Source organism: Poecilia formosa, unplaced genomic scaffold (assembly GCF_000485575.1).
Source record: "Poecilia formosa unplaced genomic scaffold, Poecilia_formosa-5.1.2 Scaffold241, whole genome shotgun sequence".
NCBI lineage: Eukaryota > Metazoa > Chordata > Actinopteri > Cyprinodontiformes > Poeciliidae > Poecilia > Poecilia formosa.
This window is the reverse complement of record NW_006800180.1, coordinates 258986-281445: the sequence shown is the minus strand read 5'-3', so window position 1 is coordinate 281445 and position 22460 is coordinate 258986. Positions and strand designations below refer to the sequence as shown.

General features: G+C 37.8%; 1 protein-coding gene across 1 annotated transcript; it reads left to right on the top strand.

Moving 5' to 3' along the window:
- Positions 1 to 12: 12 nt before the first annotated feature.
- On the top strand, positions 13 to 20517 carry vps39 (VPS39 subunit of HOPS complex). The gene is made up of 24 exons (XM_007569480.2): positions 13 to 591; positions 1467 to 1532; positions 1622 to 1686; positions 1869 to 1911; positions 2342 to 2436; positions 3902 to 4000; positions 4124 to 4216; positions 4536 to 4719; positions 6899 to 7019; positions 8348 to 8468; positions 8712 to 8841; positions 10423 to 10565; positions 10692 to 10832; positions 11724 to 11865; positions 13751 to 13837; positions 14879 to 14952; positions 15121 to 15337; positions 15966 to 16094; positions 16644 to 16746; positions 16998 to 17043; positions 18034 to 18183; positions 18838 to 18972; positions 19303 to 19394; positions 19772 to 20517. Exons 1-24 carry the CDS (start codon positions 519 to 521, stop codon positions 19851 to 19853), a joined length of 2631 nt encoding a protein of 876 aa, XP_007569542.1. The 5' UTR covers positions 13 to 518; the 3' UTR covers positions 19854 to 20517.
- Positions 20518 to 22460: the final 1943 nt, after the last annotated feature.

Sequence of the window (22460 nt, the reverse complement as noted above, 5' to 3'; positions counted from 1 at the left end):
GTCCTCGTGAGTTCAGTCACGTGTCTGTCAAACGCTCGCGCAGCTGTCAACAGTCAGGAAGCAGCGAGAAGCAACAGTGGAAGTAAAAACTAAGCTGCTACTCTCAGTTTTTTGCGGCTATTATTGGGTGTATGTTTTCACCTGCGGCTACATTGGGACTTATGGAAAGATGGCGGCCTCGACTCGCTTTTCAGTAGACCGCCAGTGAAAGAAAACAATGTTTACCACTAGCTGTTGTTTGCTAACTTCTAAGCTAGCTCGCTAACAGTCAGCTGTTGTTATGGTATGGTCGGGGCGATAGCTGGCTATTAGCCCAAGTGTTCCGTTGTCATATTTGTCCAAAATACCAGGATTTACCAGACTGCAGTTTCTACGGTCACTCTGGACGCATGGAACTGGTCGGCCGGCGTTTAATGGCGACTTAAAAAGCTGCATCACCCTGACAGACTCGTCAGCTGTTGTCTGGCAATTTATCCAGCAGAAACATTGTGTAATAGAACCAGCAAGAGTGCTTCAAGATGCATGACGCGTATGAGCCAGTGCCTATTTTAGAGAAGCTTCCTCTTCAGATCGACTGCCTTGCGGCTTGGGGTGAGTATCTTACAGAGGGTTATTGTCCCTCCGTGTGTTTACTGTCCTGCTGTCCCGAGTGTCCCCCAGATCTGGAGTGTCTCAGCTAACATCTCTAAGACTGGGATGGATGGCACAGCAGGGATACAAAATCTGGGAAAGGAGTGAGAAATATAAAAAACCTCTAAAAACATTTTTTTTATAATAAAAAATATATTATGCCATATACTTTTTTGTTGTTGATATAAAGCAAAAGTTGGAAAAGTTAAAAAAAAAAAACAGTTTTAAACTACTAAAGCAACTACTAACAAGTTAAAATATTTAAACAATAATAATTTTCACTCATAAAAAGAAAAGGGGGAAATGAATTTTTTCATGTGTGCCTGGATACTTAACTTTGGATAAGACGATTTTTTTCCAGCATAATGTCTGACCCTGTAATTGTAAAACTCTTTTTCTGTCCTTGCTAATATACACAAAACATTTTTGGCACAAAATAAAAATAAAAAAATTGGCGTTGATTTTAAGCGCTGTTGTAAAGTTAGTTTCCTATTAAACTGTTATGCTTAATTTTGTTGTTTTGCATTGTGATATACGTTTTATTTGAAGATATTTCCACCAACAGTTTAACTTTGTTTTAATCCTGTTTCCGTCACACAGGTCAACTTACGGATGCACTCAAAATGTCATGCAAGCCTCTTCCGATTTCATTCTGCTCTAAATCCTGCAACTATTACATTAAAAAAAATAAATCAAAACATGCCTTATTTTTTGCTCTATAACTTAAAAAAAACACAGAAGAAAAAAAAAATGGATCCACTTTTCGTAGATTGACTTTCTGTATTAAAATGTAACTCATTATGTTTCAAACTTCTTCCCTGTGTTTATCCCTGCAGAGGATTGGCTGCTTGTTGGCACAAAACCAGGACATCTTCTCCTGTACAGAATCAAGAAGGATGCAGGTAAAACAGACTGAGTGTTGGAGGTTTACTTTTGATATACATTTTTTAAAGTGTTTGTGGAACATTTACGTAATTTATTTTCTCCTCAGCCACCAACCGGTTCGAGGTGACTTTGGAAAAGTCTAATAAGAACTTCTCCAAGAAAATTCAACAGGTAGGATCAAACTGGGAACAATTTCAGAACAAATCAGTTGTTTTGTTTGTGAGGAAGCATTTAGACCTCTTCCTGCTTCCTCTTGTATTGTTCTACATGAATCTTTTTTTAATGATCTGTGGTTTGTTGAGTTCAATTTAAAAAGCATTTAAACATAATTATTGTGTTTCTTCTTTCTCCAGCTCTACGTCGTTTCTCAGTATAAAATTCTCGTCAGTCTTTTGGGTAAGTTTTGGCGTCCCATTTATCTTCCATTTATTCATCATAATTGCTTATTGACTTAAAAATAATCTCTGAACACTTGAGATTAAAACCGGTGTGTGCACGGCTCCAGACTAACTTTTTGCAGCTTCGCACTTAACTGTTTTGTTTAGCTTCACTGCCACAACTTTAAGGTGCAACAATATGTTTTTACAGTTTCTTTACCACCACATTACACATCTAACGGTAAAATTTTGTTTAATTTCCAACACAAACATGAAAATTATTATTATTAAAGGTTGGGGGCACCAGTTCAACCAAAAAAAAAAAGTTTTTCTTTTTGCTTTTTTCTTTGGATGTGCAACAAAACTGTTTGCACTATGGAGCCCTGTTATCCACACAGGATACTTTTTATATCAAGACAAGTTGATTAAATCTCCTTCGTGTCTTCTAGAGAACAACATCCACGTCCATGACCTCCTGACCTTTCAGCAGATCACTGTGGTGTCTAAAGCCAAAGGAGCCACGCTGTTTGCGTGTGACCTGCAGGTCAGTTAAAGTCTCCCTGGCTTCAACTCTTAACCACAAAAAACCTCGGGCAAATTTTAGCTCCGTCTGTCACTTTTTAATACCACTACCATTATCAACTAGTAATAATGATAAATAAAAAAAAAATAAATGAAAATCCTCAAAAATGTTTTTTATAGTCTAAATATAACTTGATTACAGGACAAAAAGCTCTTAGGTTGAAACTTTTTTCTCTATAGTTGAATTTTTATGTTTATTATAATGATTTGACCTTCTTCCTGAGTTTCTTCTTGAGTATTTCTTATTAGCAATATAGCTAAGTAAATTCATGACTTGAGGATCTAAGCTATTGCCCAAGTCTTGTGCAGCTTAGTTATTGTTATTATTAAAGTACAGTACAAGCGTCATTTTATCTTTTTTTCAATTAGTTGGTTTCTTGTAACACATGATGTAGCAGGTCGGAGATAAAATGTTGCAAAAGCAGCTGCATGCCAGAAACTGCATCTAAACTTTTTATTTTTGTTTGTGCCATTAAAAACACAACTTCTGTGTCTTGTTGAGATTTTATGTGTTTTTTATTTTTTGTTTGTTTTTCTAGAGAACATTACTAAACAAACAGCATCATGATCATCAATTAACGCACATGGACCAGAGACGAAGTTATGCAAAAGCTCAAATCAGCGTTTGGTTATAAAACACTATAACTGGTTTTGAACATTTTTTGGGAGCACTGTCAGAAATCAGAGTGTAGAAACTATTGCACACCTGAATGCACCACCTCCATAGTCAGCATGGTGGTGGCAGCATCATGCTGTAGAGGTGGGGACATGAAAGCAAACCAAAGCCGAATGGAGGAAAATACAGAGAAGTTCTAAATAAAATCCAGTTGGAGGCTCTAAAATATTGGAGACTGGAAAGGAGGTTCACTTACAGCAGGCCGACCCTAAACTCAGATGTGAGCCACACTTTTCAGAACTTTATTTGTATAAAGTTTAGAAACCTATGAATCATTTTTCTTCTATTTGTTAAATGTGTAACCGTCACTTGAAATCCTAATAACATGCATTGCATTTAGTAAATCAGTTTAAGATCTACTAATACTCTTTCCACGACTACAAATTATTTTTTATTTGTTGGTGTTTTTTTTTTTTCTTTTTTTTTTTTTTTTTTTTTGAAGAATTTTTTTTTTTTTTTTAAGGATTATTAGTTCATAGACGTCAGAGTAGTCAAAATGTTGTCAGTATGTGTAGAACAGGAAATTTGAACACAGTAAACCGTGAATCCTTTGTGCCAACTGGGAACCTGAAAGCAGAACCGTTAGTGAGACACAAAAAATAGCCACATAGCATTTATAACGCATTTCATAATTTGTTGAAATGAACTAATCCATCCAAAAAATTTTTACTGTTTCTATAAAATAACCATCATTTGTGGCATTTTTAGTGTCAAATTAAACACTATGTCTATATATTTTTTAAATCTTCAGCAAACGAGCTCTGGGGAGGAAAGCCTCCGCATGTGTGTGGCGGTGAAAAGGAAACTGCAGCTGTATTACTGGAAGGATAGAGAGTTCCATGAGCTGCAGGTAAATTAAATTACACCAAACCCGTGCGTGCGTGTGCGCGCAATGAAAGTCTACACTTTCCACACAGCCCTCTTTGACTTCACTGTATCCTGGCGTCTTGGTGTTTTTGTTTCCATTTCTCAGGGCGACTTGGGTGTGCCAGATGTTCCTAAGTCCATGGCCTGGTGTGAAAACTCCATCTGTGTCGGCTTCAAGCGGGACTATTACCTCATTCGGGTCTGTTTTAGTGAAAAGCACCTCAGCAATTAGTGAAAGTAGTTCTCAGGAGAGTTGAAGACTTTGACTGAACATCCTGAGAAAACACTTTGATCTAAGCCAAGACATATGAAAAACCACAGCACTTCACCGAATACATTTGTATTTGAGGTGTTTAGCAATGGATAAGCTGATATTTGTCTTTCTTTCTCATCATATTTTTTGTTTTTTTTTTTATGGTGATTTTTGTAAGATCTCTGATTGGTTATATTTATATTTGAATGAAATCAGTTGCTTATTGGTCTAATCACACATTTGGACTCTGTTTGCTGTGATCCAGCTGGATGGCCGCGGCTCCATCAAGGAGCTCTTCCCCACTGGGAAACAGTTGGAGCCTCTAGTTGCCCCGCTCGCTGATGGGAAGGTGGCTGTTGGGCAGGACGACCTCACCGTGGTGCTTAACGAAGAAGGAGTTTGCACCCAGAAGTGCGCCCTGAACTGGACCGATATCCCCATCGCCATGGGTAAGGAGTTATTCCCCAGCATTGACATGTTTGACTTTAATGAGAAGAGACAGCAAAAGGCGAAGTGACGCACAAGCAACAACCACATAGATCTCTTTTTTGAGATCTATGTGGGTTAAATAAGAAATGAAAACTACGAAAAAAGCTTTACATAAATGAACTGCAACTACCAAACAGCAGCTACGAAATAAAAAGTGGATGAATACAAATGTATTCCCCACTTTTCAGGTTTTGCTTTGCAAAAATATTTGAAAGCCATGTGTAGGCCTGTCACAATAAGAAGTTTTACTGGACGATAAATTGTCCCAGAAATTATTGCGATAAACGATATTGTTGTTTTTGAGACCAGTTTCAGGTAACATGAAGGTAATGACTTAATAATGCAAGAACAAATCCTCAAACATCAACAAGCTTTAAATTCTTACCAAGATTTAACGCGAATCAAGAAGACATTTTAAATATCCCAAGTAATTAAACAAAAACAACAGAAATAACAAATATAGTGAATTATGAAGTCAGTGTAAGCACAATTGTTCTTTGAAACGAGGATTAGTTGAAATTACACTACATGTACTTGCAGTGTCCTAAAGAAGCGTATTACAAATGGAAAAGTTTTTCAAGAGCAGTATTTGTGTTTGTGGGACCATTATTGCTGTGGCACACAGTTACAGTCATACAGTTACCTAAAAAAAGAGGCAATAAATAGTTCTATCACTTTTATCGTTATCACAATATTAGCACAAAATATCGTGACCAAACTTTAAGAACATTTCGCCCAGACTTAAATTCCTGCTGTTGAACTTTAATCAGCTCATAATAATGATTTTTTAAAAATCCAGCATTTTTGATAATACTTAATAATTTTTGAGCAATTTTCTACAAGGTAATTTTATTTTTTAACTCATCCAATGGCAAGTTTGATGACTTGCTCTTTATAGTCTTTATAGTCAAGTAATACTTGAGCCCAGACAGAATTGCTCAAGTTTTACCCTTTTCTCTGTTTGCTGTAATCCAGCTGTCTTTTATATGTTACAACCATTTTTTTGGCTTCCATGTGTCGGAGAATGAATGTTTACCTCATGACTAGTTCACCATGGGTCCATGATGAGCTCTGTAGTGGTTTAAGATGCTGTGCGTTTCTGTTCTCTCCGGAATACAGAAGGGAAAAACAACAAGAGGAAATGAAGCCTCCAAGCGCTGGTTTTATGCAGCTTTCAATTTCCTCATCCTCAAACTGCGAACAGAGCGGAGCTGGAAGGCAGAGGCGACATGAGCTGCACCGTTTTAGATCCGTTTAAACGGACCGTCCTCAACCGCTTAACAATAAAGGGAAACCTGGTGGTTTTTTTGTTTTGTTTGGGGTTTTTTTTCTCCCAGGGTGAATCGTGTGCCACATATCTACCAAAAACTGTTGCCTTTTAGTTGGATTTGCAGATGAATTAGCCTCACTGATTCTGAATTTCCGTAAAGTTTCCTTTTCCTAGTTGTTCCAACTAGAGATGCGTTGATCCGTTTCATTCATTCTTAACATCCCAGCTGTTCTGTGTTTCTTTGAGAGTTTCTAGTTTTTTAAAATCTTGTTGTGCTTTGTTTGTGCACAAAGACATTAAAATAAATTCTACTTCTTATATTATCTACTCAGTCTAACTCTATGCTTTGTGTTCTGACGACGTCATGATTTATCTATTTTACGTTATATTTTGAGTTCTTATTTGCACTTTCTGACAATTTCAAAAGTTTGTTGCAGTTCATTTTTCCATGTTTGACCAAGGTGGTCAACCTATTGTTTTTATTAGCTTATTATTTATTTTACATTAGTTGTTATACTCCTAACTGCACTGACTGGACAAAACAAAAGTTGTGTTGTGAAGCTACTAAATGTGCAATAAATTATGCATTTATTTTGAATACATTTATAATTCAGTAGATTTAGGTTTGAGTTTAAAAAAAATAAACATATTGATCAGATCGGTATTGGCCAATACGTAACCTCAGATATCGGTATCGGAAGTGAAGAAAGTGGATCGGTGTGTCCTTAGTTTCTGGTCCATTAAAGTCTGTTTCATTTAGGCTTGGTCACAAACTTTCTTGTAATAATCCTGTTTTTCCTTTTAAGCTGAAAAAAAAAAACAGCGTAATGCAAACGAATAAATATATATATATTTTTTTATCTCTGCAGAGCACCAGCCTCCCTACATCATTGCGGTCCTCCCTCGATATGTGGAGATACGGACCTTAGAGCCACGGCTGCTGGTGCAGAATGTGGAGCTGCAAAGGCCGCGCTTCATCGCCTCAGCAGGGTGAGACGGACTTCACAGTCGTAAACGAAAACCAGAAAATAAAAGTGGGGGGGAAAAAAACCCCCCCAAAAAAACGATGTTGTTTACTTTGATGTAGAACACTGACCTTTTTGTAAAAATCTGTTTTCAAGTAAAAGTTCTGACTTTTGTGTTTCTCTGCTACGGAAAATAAATCTGTTTTGCTAGACTCTCATAAAAGCTTTTAAGTCAACCACATTTTATTCTTGAGGATCACAATTTAGAGGCTGCAATTATTAGAAACAAAAAGGACTGAGTCAGTTTTTCTTTCTCCTTTTCACCAATTTGTTGCCCAATTCCAGACATTCATGTTACCATTTCATCCCTTTTTACTCCAGTAACTCGAGTTAAATTTATTTGTATGTGACCGTTCAAATGCAGGATAATATCAAGATTTATACAGAAAAAAGAAACTAAAACAAACAGGAACAATGCATCAAAAAGTCAAGAAAAGCATAAACAAATAAGATGTAATGACATAAAAGAAAGAAACATGCCCAGTATTTAAGTAACCTTTGGCTTTTCCATGTAAGCTGTCATGTTTCCAGTACTGATTAAAAGGAATCAAAAGTTTCTGGTTTCATCTCAGGTGTTGAGGCGCTCGCTTCCAGAGCAGAGCGCTGCAGAAACGACGTGTTGCCTCATATTTACGTCTCATGCTGGTTTCACTGAGCAGGCAGGACTCTGATGACCTGAGGCTGCTTCTGCACATGGTTCCTACCTACTATTGGATGCACATGAACCCAAAACTATTCAGCTCTATTCAGATACAGTTCAATTTGACTGTACATTTTCTAAAAAAAACCAACAAAAATTGTAGTTGTTGATATTGCTTGTATCTTTCTCAGTTTCCATTTGTTCGGTCCCTGACCAAAAAGAAAACTTTATAATTGACTTCTGCATGTAGGATTTATTTATTGGAGTCGTATAATTTCATTGCCCCTCAGAGTATAAATAGAAAACAACTTTAAATTCTGAGTTTTATTCTTCGGGGTACATAATGTCCTGTAGGGTGTATATATATATTTTTTCTTTTATGATCAGTTAGAAATACAAACGAGGGCTCAAATTTTATACCTGAAGAATAATAAAAAAAACTACAAAGGTAGGAAGAGGGGAAAGGACAAAATGACATGCAGCCCACAAAAACTAACAAAATAAAACAGTCAAAAGTATATTTTGATAACCTTTAGTCTGCAATTTGTTTCTTTTTATGTACAATGTGAGAACAATTTCATTTTGAGGGCTTTTCAAATCTTTGCTGCTGATGTTCTGTGTTTGTAGCTAAAACGCTTCCTCTTCCCTCCCAGGCCAAACATCGTGTACGTCGCCAGCAACCACTTCGTCTGGCGCCTGGTGCCGGTGTCGATCGCCAGCCAGATCCAGCAGCTACTCCAGGACAAGCAGTTCGAGCTCGCTCTTCAGCTGGCGGTAAGCACGAGCCGCAGAGCTCGCGTTTTATTCCCCCGAGAAGTCAGCCTACCTGTGGCTTAAATGCAACATAAAATCACACCAGAAATCCGATTTTGATGAGGCACAGCTGTAAAAACCGTTTCAGGAGGATTTGCTTGAGTCATCTTCTTGCATGTCGGTGCTCTTTACGCAACAAAATAACTAAAAATTTAGGGTGGATCACATTTCCTTTTATCATTAATTTATTTTTTTCTTTTTCAGAAAATGAAGGACGATTCAGACGGTGAAAAGAAGCAGCAGATTCATCACATCCAGAATCTTTACGCCTTCAACCTGTTTTGCCAGAAGAAGTTTGACGACTCCATGCAGGTGTTTGCTAAACTTGGTACAGGTACGAACGGGTCACACCTGGGTCAAACCGACGCAAAATACTGCAGCTGTGCTCATGTTCTGTCCAGTTTTATTTATACAGCAACCTCAGGCGCAATAATTACAACAGCATAGATATTTAAATGATAAAATAGGAAATAAAAATAAGTTCGACAAAATAACATTTAAAAAAACGATAATAAAATTGTCAGTAAAACATCAAGAAAATCAACTCAAAAAATAATCTTATAAACTGGAATTTGGACTCATCATCAAATATCAGTGAACAGGATTGGGAAAGGGTTTGCATTAAAACTCACACAATGTCCATAAATAGCGGTCTTAGAATTCTACAATTTAAATGGCTAATGCGTGTTTATGTTACGCCTGTGCATTTAAATAAATACAACAACAACAACATCCCAGATCTTTGCGTAAAGTGGTGTAATTCTAAAGGGACTCTAATACACTGCATGTGGGAATGCAGACAAATTGATGCATTTTGGATAGAGGTGAAAGATAGAATTGAAAAAATTCTCCTAAAGTAAATTTAACTTGATCCTAAATTGTTCCTGTTGGCTTTATACCCTGAGAAGCAGAACTTTAGTAAAGTAGAATGTACTTTTATAGATATAAGCTCATTAGCTGCAAAAACATTTATTGCTTTGGCTTGGAAAAATGTCTGCAGACCCAGTGGTTAAAGCAGATGGCATCTAATTTGGCACTAGAAAGAATAACGTATATTAGGAAATCCAACAGTATCTTTATGAGAGGATTTGGATGCCTTTCATTAATTTTATTAAGAACTTAGACTTGTCAGAGGGACTGTTTGAGTTTTGATTTGCCGGAACCTGCAGTGTGCCATGCTGTATAGATGTGTACATCTACATGTATCCAGTTTGTAATCTGCTTGAATACCCCTGTTTTTGAGAAGCTGTTTCTTGTTTTGTTTTTCTCTCCCATGTCTGTCATTTTTTTTCTTTTTCTTTTTTTTTTCATTTCTCTGATTTGAGAGAGAATAATTACCGTCATGTAATAACCACAAAGAAAACGTGTTCAGATGGTTACGTGATTGTATTTCCAAATTGAAAAATCTCAATAAAAATATTTTGGGGGAAAAAAAAAAAAATCAAGAAAATCATAAAAACAAAGACATACTTGGTTACAGTTGCAGCAATTTCCCAAAAACTTGAATCATTTACATACTCGGTCTTTTCCCTTCGTTTTTTTATTTGCTTATTTATGTTTTTTCTGTCACAATTTTAACTTGAAAATGACCAAACACAGATTGGAAATTTTAAAGGATTGATTTTACTTTTGCTGAATCAGTTCTCGATGCATATTTGTAATTATTCTGTCATTTGTAATTATTTCATCACTGTTTCATATTTCTTATTGAAACAGTATGCTATGAGCTCACATGTAAGCGTCACATCTTCTCTGTAAACGTTTAACTAAAACTTAAAACCAAAACGCTGTAAATGGCTGATAATACAGGATTCTTGGCGCCTTCTTTTTTGCCCGTTGCATTAATGTGCTGTACATTTTTTCGAATACGTATTAAAATCTTGTCATTTTCCATATTTGTTTGTGTGGCTGGCAGATCCCACGCATGTGATCGGACTTTACCCGGACCTGCTCCCATCAGACTACCGCAAACAGCTGCATTACCCCAACCCTCTGCCCGGCTTGTCTGGGGCCGAGCTGGAGAAGGCTCATCTGGCTCTTATTGATTACCTCACCCAGGTGTGTGTTCATGACAAAAGACATTAAATAAAATGCTCCGCCCATGTGGAAACTCTTAAACATTGGGATAACATAAATTGCGGTAGATTTAAAATAAAACGTTTTTGTTTGTTTTGGTTCTCACAGAAACGCAGCCATCTTGCCAAACAGCTGAACGACACCGGCCCGTCCACAACGTCTCCGCTCATGGAGGGAACGCCGACCATCAAGAGCCGCAAAAAACTCCTGCAGATCATCGACACCACGCTGCTCAAATGTTATCTGCACGTAAGACCAGAGTGACGTTTGTTAATTATTTGCTTATATCTCGTTATTTATTACACAGAGTTTTGAAAAACTCTTCAAATTATTTCACTTTTTGTCGCATTATGACCACAAACTTCAGCGTATGGTTTGTACATTTATATTAACAAATAAAAGTATAAAATGTGTAGCGTACATTTGCACTCGGCACCTTTGAGTCGCACTTTAATAGAACCATCATTCACTTCAGTTACTGCTGATTTTATTTATTTAGTATTTTTTTGGAGATGTCCTGATCATCTTTATATCTACAGGTAGAGATTAGTTTCCATTCTTCTTTGTAAAATACCTTAAAGTCAGTCAGATCAAATGGAGGTAATGTTTTCAAGATTGGCTACAGATTCTGTATTGGGTTTAGGTCTGGACTTTGACTGGGCCATTAATCTTTAACTCTGGCTGCATGTTAAGGGCTTTGCTGATAAAAGATGCACGTTCACTCCAGCCTCACGTTTTCTGCCCCCTCAAAACAGATGTACCCCCACACCATGATGCTGCCATCACCAGGTTTCATTACGGTGGTGTGTTCAGAGTGATGTGCAGTGTCACTTTTTGTTCAGGTGTCACTTAAAAGCACCTTCTAATTTTATTGTTGCTGATTTCAATTTCCACTGATAATCTACCTGAAAACCATTTATTGAAGTCTTCACATTATGTACAACAAAACACAACCTCACTTTTAGATGTGCTGTAAAACTGGAAGACAGGTGCTGAAAATGACAACAAAAGAACTTTTTTGTGTTTTCGATTGTTTAACTTTTACGTATCTGATGAGGCGGAGGTCGTGCTGGTGTTCTGTACTGGAAGTGACGGACTCGGATTTATAAACGGTGTGTTTTGTTCGTCTGTTCCTTGCAGACCAACGTGGCCCTCGTCTCTCCGCTCCTTCGACTGGAGAACAACCACTGCCACATCGAGGAGAGTGAGTTCGTCCTGAAGAAGACCCAGAAGTACAGCGAGCTCATCATTCTCTACGAAAAGAAGGGCTTGCACCAGAAAGGTAGGCAGCTGTCGATGGATGCACCTTAACGGGTCAGATTGTCACAAAAATACGACTTTTTACATTTTTCTCGTCACTGTTAAAGAAAGTATTTCTTTATTTTATTTTTTACCTCTGTTTAAGATGTTTTGGTGATGCTGGGAGGTCGCCTAAAATATTATACGTTGAATTGCTGGATGAATGTAGCGTACGTCTCTGCAAAATTAAGATATAATTTTCTTTCTTGTGGACATTTGACTTCTTATAGCTTCTTTCTTCTCACCACTACTTCACGGAGTCCACGACTAATAGTTTCCCAGCGAACAGATTCTTACACACAATCTAATATCTTTATGACACAGGATTGTGATTGACAGTGCTAAGCCCCGCCTCCTGGCCCTGATTGGTTGTTTCTAGTTGGTGCTGGGAGAAGGCAGAAGAGCTCAGTGTTTTCACAGATTAACTGAATCGTATCATATTGTCACCACATGGTGACACTTTCAACAAATGCATAAAAAACACTTTCTATAGAAAATTACATAATGCAACTTTAACAAGTCTTGCCCCGAACAACCTGGTTCTTGCTGAGAGCGAATATTTATTTGTCAGAAAAACACTGAAACGCTTGACAGATTGCCATCACTGCAAAAACACAAAATCTGACCAAGTATTTTTGGTCCAGTTTCTAGAGAAAATATGTTAATACACTTGAAATGATGCAAAACTAGCTTAAAAGTAAAATTTCAGCAAGATGAAGAAGTTGATGAAAAAGTTCTAGTTCCATTGGCAGATTATTTATCTTATAACAAAATGTTTTTCTTATGTTGTGAGTGGAAAAATCCATCAATAGAACAAGTGGTTTTTTTGGGTTTTTTTTTTTTTTTTTTTGGGTCAATATTAAAGAATTATTTACTTAAAATAAGCTCTGACATCTTGCTGGAAAGTTACTTATGAGTTAGTTTTGTCTCATTTCAAGTGCACTGAGATATTTGCACTATAAACTAGACCAAAAATACTTTGTAAAATTGTTTTGTTTTTGCAGTAATAAAATGTTTTATGACTCACCAAATGGCTCTCCAGAAAGAACAAAGATGGGCCGATCAATACGGCTCTATTGTTCTCCCTTGGCTGATTAAAGTCCAGCTCTTTGATAAGTGTGCAGATCGAAATCACCATTTATGATTTGCACATTTAACAGATCGACTTTTTACGGTCCTGGTTTGCTTTGTCATTGTTTTAATGAAGGAAATAAAATGTGTTATTCGAATGTGAAAGTTACTCATGGAGCAGCGGATATGAGTCAGCTGAAATATAGCTGCTGTTGTCACAGTCTGAGTTGTTTGTGTTGTTTATTTGCCGCAGGCCTCAGCTTGACAGTATAAAAGCTGAACAAGTGATCTGCTTCATCATCCTCTTTTTTTTTTTTCTTTTCTTTGAAACTCGGGTTTTAAATTAGCGGTTTCAATGTCGGCCCTGCCCCGTATTTGTCAGCTGTCGTCTCATTTGGCTCCAGCTCCGATCGTTTCTTCGAATATCTTCGCTCAGAGTTGCACAATGCAGCCTTTGTAAGCCCAGTCGGTCCATTACGGAGAACATCGCCAGGCTCCGGTTAGCTGCTCCTAACAAAGCCGAATCCTTTGGGGTTTGGGAGTCAGCTCTGAGGCTACGTGGTCACCGCATAAATCACAGCGGTTTGCTCCCTGTGGTTTCTGGATTCTGCGGGCGCAGCTGGTCCTAATTGGCCTGCCCTGATTTATGCCTGTGATGTCACGCTGCTCAAGTTGACAAGGCGTGCGACAAACACGACTTCCCGCTGTGCCGTACAAACCACTAATCACGCGTTGCCTCCTGCTGTGCCGTCACTTGCCGCCATGTTCTTGTTCTCACTTTGTTTGCTCTGTTTCAGCCTTGATGGTCCTGCTGGACCAATCCACCAAGGCCAATTCTCCTCTGAAAGGTCACGAGCGAACCGTACAGTACCTCCAACGACTAGGTGAGACTCGGCCGCGTTGACTGGTTTAAAGGATTTAGACTTCCTGAACTTTTCCAATTGTTTTTCATGTTGCTTCTGCTCTCTTGGACACATTTTATTGGGATTTTATGTGATGGACATGAAGTATTGCAACATCAAGAAGTGGAGGGAAAATATCCAGATATTTTAGCCCATTTTTCTTTGAACAGCTAAACTTCAGTCTGGCGGAGGGCAGACATGAATTTTCAAGTGGATTTTTGAGTTTCATTTCATGAAAATGAAACTCAAAAAGGTTCATTTTGTCCTGCATGTTGTTTGTGTAATTCTTACCGATTTTCTTTTTCTTGTTTAAAAACAATGGTTGTTTCTTGCCTCACTTTCATAAAAGCCAGATTTGTGTGGGGAAACTAATTGTTTCTATTAGTTGATTCTTCCTAATTGGGTGACTTCAGAGCACAATCAATTGCTCTGCTAATTTATTTAGGGCTGTGAGAGTAAAGGGGGCACAATGTACTTTTCAGATCAGATGAAATCGCAATAAATGCTTTACTTGCAGTTTTAACGAGACAAAATGTTTAAAATATTTTTGCAAGGCATGTGTTTTTGTTTTTTTTTGTATGTTTGAACTGAATAGATTTTAGTTTTTAGCCCAGCAATGTTCATAATATATAATATGATTCACTTATTGTTGGTGTTTTTGTTATTGCTGTTAGTTTTGTTTTGTCTTTTTGGTGAGATGTGAAGACAAAAATATTATTCATCTACCGTAATTAAAATGAAATGCACTAAAATCAAGCTCATGTTATAAGATATGCATTTAATTCATATTAAATACATACAATATTGGTGGAGTAACTATTAAATACAGGTTTATTTATTATACGGGTGTAATAAAAGTAGGCAAAGAGCAGGAATATTGATACGTTTCACTTCCTTGAGTGTGTAAAACAAATGTTTTGACATTATGCTTCATGCTGTAAGTATTTTTGTACATATTAAAACAAAATAAACAAAAATCAACTGTTTGTAATTCCCCACCTTGTGAACTTTTCTCACTCACAGGATCAGAGAATCTGGGGATAATCTTGGAGTTTTCTCCCTGGGTGCTTAAAATCTGTCCTGAGGACGGCCTGAAGGTGAGCAAACGCATTTTTAAAAATGTATATTTATTCTCCACTTTGTGTCCCAGCTACAGTAACAAATAGAAACTTCAAGTTACTTGAGTATCTTGTGTTTTTTTTTTTTTTTTGTTTAGTTTTTTTTTTTAATATTGGCTTGTTTTGAAAATGTCTGCTCCTCTTTAGATCTTCACTGAAGATCTGCCCGAGGTGGAGACTTTGCCCAGAGACAAAGTGCTGCAGTTCCTGAAGGAAGGCTTCGTGGAGCTGGCCATCCCGTATTTGGAGCACATCATTTACGTGTGGGACGAGAAGGGCCCCGAGTTTCATAATGTGCTTATTCAGCTGTATCTGAGCAGGGTCCAAGGCCTGATGAAGCAGTACCTCAACTCACTGCCAGAAGGTTTGTTCAGAAGCTCCCGGCTCTGAAAGGTTTTCCTTTCTCTGGGGGGCAAGAGGGGGGTTTTTGTTTTAGCAATCTGAGGAATTTTGCTTTTAACCAAAGATGGTAGGATGACACAACCGACATTCAAAGTTGAGTTACTTGTCCTTTCATCTAAGCATTAATAAATGGAAAGATTGCACATTTAGAGGGCGAGTTTCTTCTTTAATACAGTAAAATGCCCCGATATGCATGATTGTCCTCTAGTGTTAGAAAAGAAATTAAAAGTAGCAGATTAAACAAACTGCTGGCGGTAAACGGTTTGTTGCTTTGTCTCCATTAATCGAGCCATAACATGTGATACGGCTGTTTTTAGGGATTATCGTGATTAAAATGGGCCAACAAATATGTATTTTAAGTTCTTGCAGACAGACTGTGTTAATGTCAGGAACCTTCATGTGTTGCTCAGTGGATAACTGCACTGTAAATAACACATTTGCTATGTTTATTTGATCAAAAATCCTATAAACAGCAGATATCATTAAAAAAAAAATAGGAGTTTAATTTAAGATTCTTAACGTCTGATCATTTTCTTCAGTATCCATCGTCTCACTAACTATGCTAATGAGATTTGTTTCGTTTTGCGCAGGGGTTCCTGCCGTCCCTGCCGGCCAGGAGCAAGGTGAACTGGGAGAGTTCAGGAACAAACTGCTGTCTTTTCTGGATATTTCCACCAGCTATGAACCTGCCAGACTCATCAGCGACTTCCCATTTGATGGTAGGAAATGTTCCTGCAGCTCTGCTGCTTCTGCAAATGTGTTAACAACTTTGTAAAGATGTTTACAGAATCTGAAAAACCTTATTGATTTCAGTTGCATAATCTCACACTGAGCAAATTTCAACACTTCATTTGAATATACTTATTGATTCAGAGAAATGTCTTGTTTCTCCGTAGCTGCCCTGTTGGCTACAGGAAGTATTTAAACATGTCTACATAATCGACATTCCAAAGTGTAAAAAAAAAAAAAAAAAACACTTGAAAATGCTTCTTATTCATCCTGAATCTACTGTATTTATTTAGATCTTTTCATTTATATAAATGTCATCTGTTTCTCTCCATCTTTCAATCTATATCTATTGCATCTCTCACTCTTCCTCTCTCGATCGTGTTATAAACAAGAACATAAGATTACATATTAAACAGCAGTAAAGTATCAAATGTTTCCCATTATTTCTGCTCGATGTAACTTGGAGAAATGGAGCACTCCAGCCCACCGGTCTGCAGCCGCCTCACTGACCTTGTTCTCCTTGTTTTCTGTCTCTTAAGGGCTGCTGGAGGAACGGGCTCTGCTCCTGGGTCGCATGGGAAAACACGAGCAGGCGCTTTTCATATACGTTCACGTTCTGAACGACACCCGCATGGCCGAGGAGTGAGTACCTGAGCAAACGCCACCTCACCTCAAATTACAGCAGCCATCTGAGCGCTCACTGGAGAGAAGATGAGCAAATGTTTGATTCTGAATCACTTTGTTGCCAAAAGTCATGTTTTAAAGAGAAGTTCTTTCTGTAAATTATAAGAGCAGATGACTCATTTGAACTGTTATGACTGTATAAAATGCTATAAGCATTTTTTTGTAGCTTTGAGTCCTTGATGATGATTTTCTCTTGTCTTATCATATAGATACTGTCACCGGCATTATAACAGTTCAATGGAAGGAAATAAAGATGTAAGTACTTTTTTTTTCTTTCCTCCTGTTTTTGTCACATTTTGCAATAAATACCATCATCACAGCAGAGAAACTACAGCATATCTTATTAAACAGGAGAAATCTAGTAAATAAACCAAAGCTCACAAAGAATTACATTTATAACTTGGCTGGTTCAGTTCAGTTGTTAGGAAAGTTGGAGGAGAGATGGTGAGTCAGGGAGGGAAGAAAATTAATGAGGAGGAAGACTGTGGTGAGGTGTGCTGTGGGAGTCAGATGGGTTGGAAGTACATCGGGGATCTGCTCCGAGACCCTTCCAGTTTCAGAGGTTGGAAAATCAGGCAATATGACCACGTAAAGTGAAGAGGAGAACTTGGACAGCATAGTTTTTCTTCTCTTTTTTCAGATATAAAAAGAAAAACATCTTAATTAATCACAGGCACAAAATGGATGAGTTTCGCTACAGGCTGAGGAAAAAAAGGAAACTTGTGTATAAATGGTGTTTCAGTAAACTAGAGCTTTTAATGAGTCCACATACTTTATATTACTATTGACAAACATTTTCTTCAGTCACTTTTTTTGTTCCACTAATAACTGACTATAAATATAGATGCAGAAAAATGAACACTGACAGTAACTTCTGATCAAGTTTTAACCTGTTGATGTTGATTTTAGCTGACTAAATGAGAAGACATTTTTTCTGGTCGTTAAGTATTTATTACATGGAGCAGAAATGACATCACTCAGGATGTTTTAGAGAAAGTAGTCTCTAAGATCTAACAAACCCAGTCCATTATTTTCAAGCTGAAAACGATAAAGCAGAGCGACTCTGCCTTCCTGTTATCTTCTGAAAGCCCTCTCACTTTCTCTATCTCGCTCGCTGCTTGAATGATCTAAAAGTAAAACCTCAGTCTCTGCCTCTGCAGCTAAATTCATTCTGACTGAATTTAGCTAAAACAAGATGGAGCATGAATGTAGGGAAGAGTGAAGTGCTGTGACTGTGCCTCGCAGGTTTATCTGTCTCTGCTGCGGATGTACCTGTCCCCCCCCGACGCCCACTGCCTGGGGCCCATTAAGATGGAGCTCACTGAGCCTCAGGCCAACCTGCAGGCAGCCCTGCATGTCCTGGAGCTGCACCACAGCAAGCTCAACACCACCAAGGTAATCACTTCTTGTACATTTTGCACTTTTAAAGTTTGCACTTCAGTTTGGAACTTTTGCCATGAATAAAAAATGGAGGCTTGAGGAACAAACTTGAGTTCCAGCCTTATTTGTTTTGCTATAATTCTTCAGGTAAAGGTGTACCTGCAGTAACAATTCTAATTTATCCAGAATTTCACTACATAATATGCCTTTTAAATCATTAAGAAGTCATAGTCATGTCCCCACTGATTCAGAAACAACCTGTGCGCTGCAAAAACACCACATTTTATCAAGTATGTTTCTAGTGCAAACAACAAAACTTGTTTTAAGTGAATAATTCCTTAATATTGATGAAAAACTACTAGTTCCACTGCAGATTATTTCACTTAACGAAATATTTTTACCATGTTATAGGTGAAATAATCTGCCAGTGAATCTAGTAGTTTTTCATCAATATTAATGAATTATTCACTTAAAACAAGCTAGCTTACTGAAAAGTTAGCTAGTAATTAGTTTTGTCTCATTTCAAGTGTATTAAGACATTTTCACTAGAAACTAGACCAAAAGTACTTGGTGAGATTCGCAGTGCGTCTCTTTTTTCATGTCACGTTTTGAATTGTTGACCTGTTTTCGTTTTTTAAACCCATATTTCCGTGGCCGCCGTTTCTCCAGGCTATCAATCTGCTCCCAGCAAACACTCAGATCCGGGAGATAAAGGTCTTCCTGGAGAGCGTCCTGGAGGAGAAGGCCCAAATGAAACGCTGCAACCAGGTGTTGAAGAGTCTGCTGCAGGCCGAGTTCCTCAGGGTGAGATCTGGGAAACGTCTTTATGGTAGATCCGCTTGATAGTGGGATGCCTAAGTGGAGAGATTTTGTTCAGGCATATTCCTGGGGGCCTTTTTAAAACAGACTCTGATACTCTGTTAAAGAAAATCCTAAAGGGATTGGACATTTACACAGGACTTGAAAACTTTCTGGTGTAGATCATTCAGGGGATTCTTCATGGTGCTGAAACATCGGTGTTGCTCAGGATGATGTCATCTGATGGATGGATGTTCTTTCCTCTTTTTTTTGTCTGTCTTGCTGAAGACTCGTTCGGGGTAAAGATGTTAAAGGGGATTTTGTGTCTGTTCTCAGGTGCAGGAAGAACGAATCTTCCACCAGCAGGTTAAATGCGTCATAACAGAAGAAAAAACCTGCAGAGTCTGTAAGAAGAAGATAGGAAACAGGTAACATGATAACAGATGACTCCAAATGTGAAACGAGTAGAGAAAATAATTACTATGTTTTTATGAGTTGAACTTTTTCAAATTTACTGTTTTCTAATTTGATTAAATGGGACAGAGTGACTTGCATGAGCCTTGAAACTTTTCACATTCTGTTTCATTATAACACATGTCAAACTCGAGGCCCGGGGGCCGAACCCGGCCCGCCATCGCTTTTTATGTGGCCCTCTTGACTCTAGCGGGACCCATGAACTGGGACCCATTCTTAAATATTATTTAATGAAGCAGTTTTTCACTAAATTGAGTTTTGTGGATGTAATGTGACGCTTCGTAGTAAGTGGAATGGAAGGATAATAATAAATCCTCTGGTTGTCTTTCAGTGCGTTTGCCAGGTATCCCAACGGCGTGGTGGTTCACTATTTCTGCTGCAAAGATCGCAGCGTGTGTCCCACCGAGCAGTAAAATCCTCTTCTCACACTGAAGAATAACCCCCCCGCCTCACTCCCCACCTCCCTGCTGCGGGCTTCGTCGCTCGGCCATGTTGGAATCAGAAATATATTTGAAGGACTGCAGCTTTGGTTTATTTGTGGCCTGAGAAGATGCCCTTCTGCCGCCACAGAGCAGAACAAGAGCAGCGCTGAAGTTTTTCCCCTCTCGGCATACATGAAGAAACAGGAAAACGTCTGGAGACACTCAGCGGGAACGGAGAGACGAAGAAGGAAGGAAAGAAAGACAATCCAGAAGCAGATGCCACTGTAACCACATAAAGGATTTGCTGCCTTACCGGCACAGCGTCCTGGAAGATTATTCACAGCTGGGATTGCAGACGTAAGCGTGCTCTCTCTGATTACTACAGTTTATTTTTGTTTTTGTTTGGCTTTCATATTCCCTCCACTGCTATAACTCATCGTAGGCCTCAAATACACCTTGATATGCCATACTGAGTGCTACAGTACTGTTAAATGCCTTCTGTGACTCTGAAGATTGTACAATGAAATGAGATGTCACTCATAACGTTTTGTTGTGAATATAACACGTTATAGTATTTTCTATTCAGTAGTGTCCATTTAATATTATTTATAGGTCAATCCCTCAGTTCTTACCCAAATACATCCACTGTTATTTTTAAACATTTGTCCTTTTTTTTTGTGGCTTACAGGTGCATTAATCAAAATCCAAATATTTATTCGGTAACACTTCATTTGAAGGGGTGTGCATAACACTGTCATAAACATGACATAACATCTGTTATGAACATGAAGTCTTTATGAATGTTTATGACTGTTGTCAGGAAGTGCCATTCGGTAAATAGTGACACTTTTAATGCAAACTTACATTAAAAGTGTCAACTTTGCATTAAAAGTCTCATTATTTACTGAATGACACTTCATAATAACAGTCATAAACATTCATCAAGACTCCTTCATGTTCATAACAGATGTTATATCATGTTTATGACAGTGTTATATCAGTCTAATGACATAATACTTCAAATAAAGTGTTACCATTTATTCCTGCTTCTGCAGTCTGAGTAATAGCCGTCTTTTTACTATTAATTGTGACCTGTTACAGTCAATGCAACATATTTAGGTCTGGACTGTTTCTACAAAACAAGAAAAAAAAAGACTTCACTAACACCAGTGGTTATTAATCGGTTTCCAAGCTGTAGCAGTATTCACTCCAAACTTCTTTCATTATCACCAGCGTTCAGTTGGAAGCTGAACGCTGGTGTCGACTCTTCTTTCAAAAGGTCTCCGTCGCTAAATTGAAAATGAACGACCTGCACTTTAATTCTTTTTGATTCTGTTTTTGCAATACTGGAATTATACTAAACTTTTCAGAGGAACGGTGGATGTCTGCATTTTGGAGGCGACGTTGTTCTGCAATGTGTCTGTTTACCGTTTCTTCAGTGAGCAGTGCAGGAAGCGGAACACTTTTGTTTACTAAAAAAATAAAAAGCATGCAAATGGATGTTTTGCTGAGTCAACGGCGTCATTGTTCTGAGGTTGTTTTTCACTTTAGGGGAATGTGTATGAAATAAGTTTTATTGGCATGAAAATCAATATTTTTCAACTTCTGGTGATGCATTTTAATTATTTTATTTGTCTGGTAGTTATCAAGTTGCAACATTCAACTTCAATTAAATTTAAAAATAGGAACAGAGTGCTTTCATTTAAATTTATGTGCATTTTTTTTTCAAACCACGCAGATTGAAAAGGTGACTTTTCATTTTTCCTGGCATAATTCTGACAGAATATTTGACATTTCTTCATTTAAATTCATTGTTCCCATGGCGATAACCCCCCACTTTTAAACATAGCCCATCAACTTTCATCCTTTTTATCCAATTCAGACCAAATGTGGATGTTTGTTTGGGTTCATCAGCTGGTTATGATAATCAGCTTATTTTATTTGCACTTTGCAATAACTTTGGAAACCGAGTCTGCTCATCGTTCCGACAACATAATGGTGGATAAAACATAGAAATTTTAAGCTTCTATAATGAGTCGGACATCAACCCTATTAAAAAATGTGGCCGGTGCTGAGAAGTCGGGTCTGCGAACCGACCAACACAAATGAGCTTTTTTTAATAAGTAGTGAAATATTCACAGAATTAAGCCAGAAGCCTGTCGACAGCTACAACATCGACTGTGACTACATGTTTATATTTATATTTCCAAGAAATTTGAACAAGTCAATAAACAAAACACAAAATGGTCATCGTAAGCATAAATTAAAAATATAATCATCCAGATGATGAGTGTGTGTCCACTTCTGGTTGGTTTTATAAAAAAAAAAGATTTTTAATTATTTCTATGCAATGAGGTTATGGCCCATTATTGTGCTTTTAATAAAATCACCAAGGTAACAAACTGTTCATGTAGCACAACTTTAGCAATTTCTATTGCAATAATTAGGCTTAAACATGAAGAAACAATTCCTTAATTCATTGGAGGTTCCTGATGGATTTTTGGACTCTAAGCAGGCCTTTTCGCCTGTTCCTTTGGTCGGCTCTGGACAAATTCAGTGGGTGTGAATCCTTTCGCAATCCCCTCTACTTTATTTGAG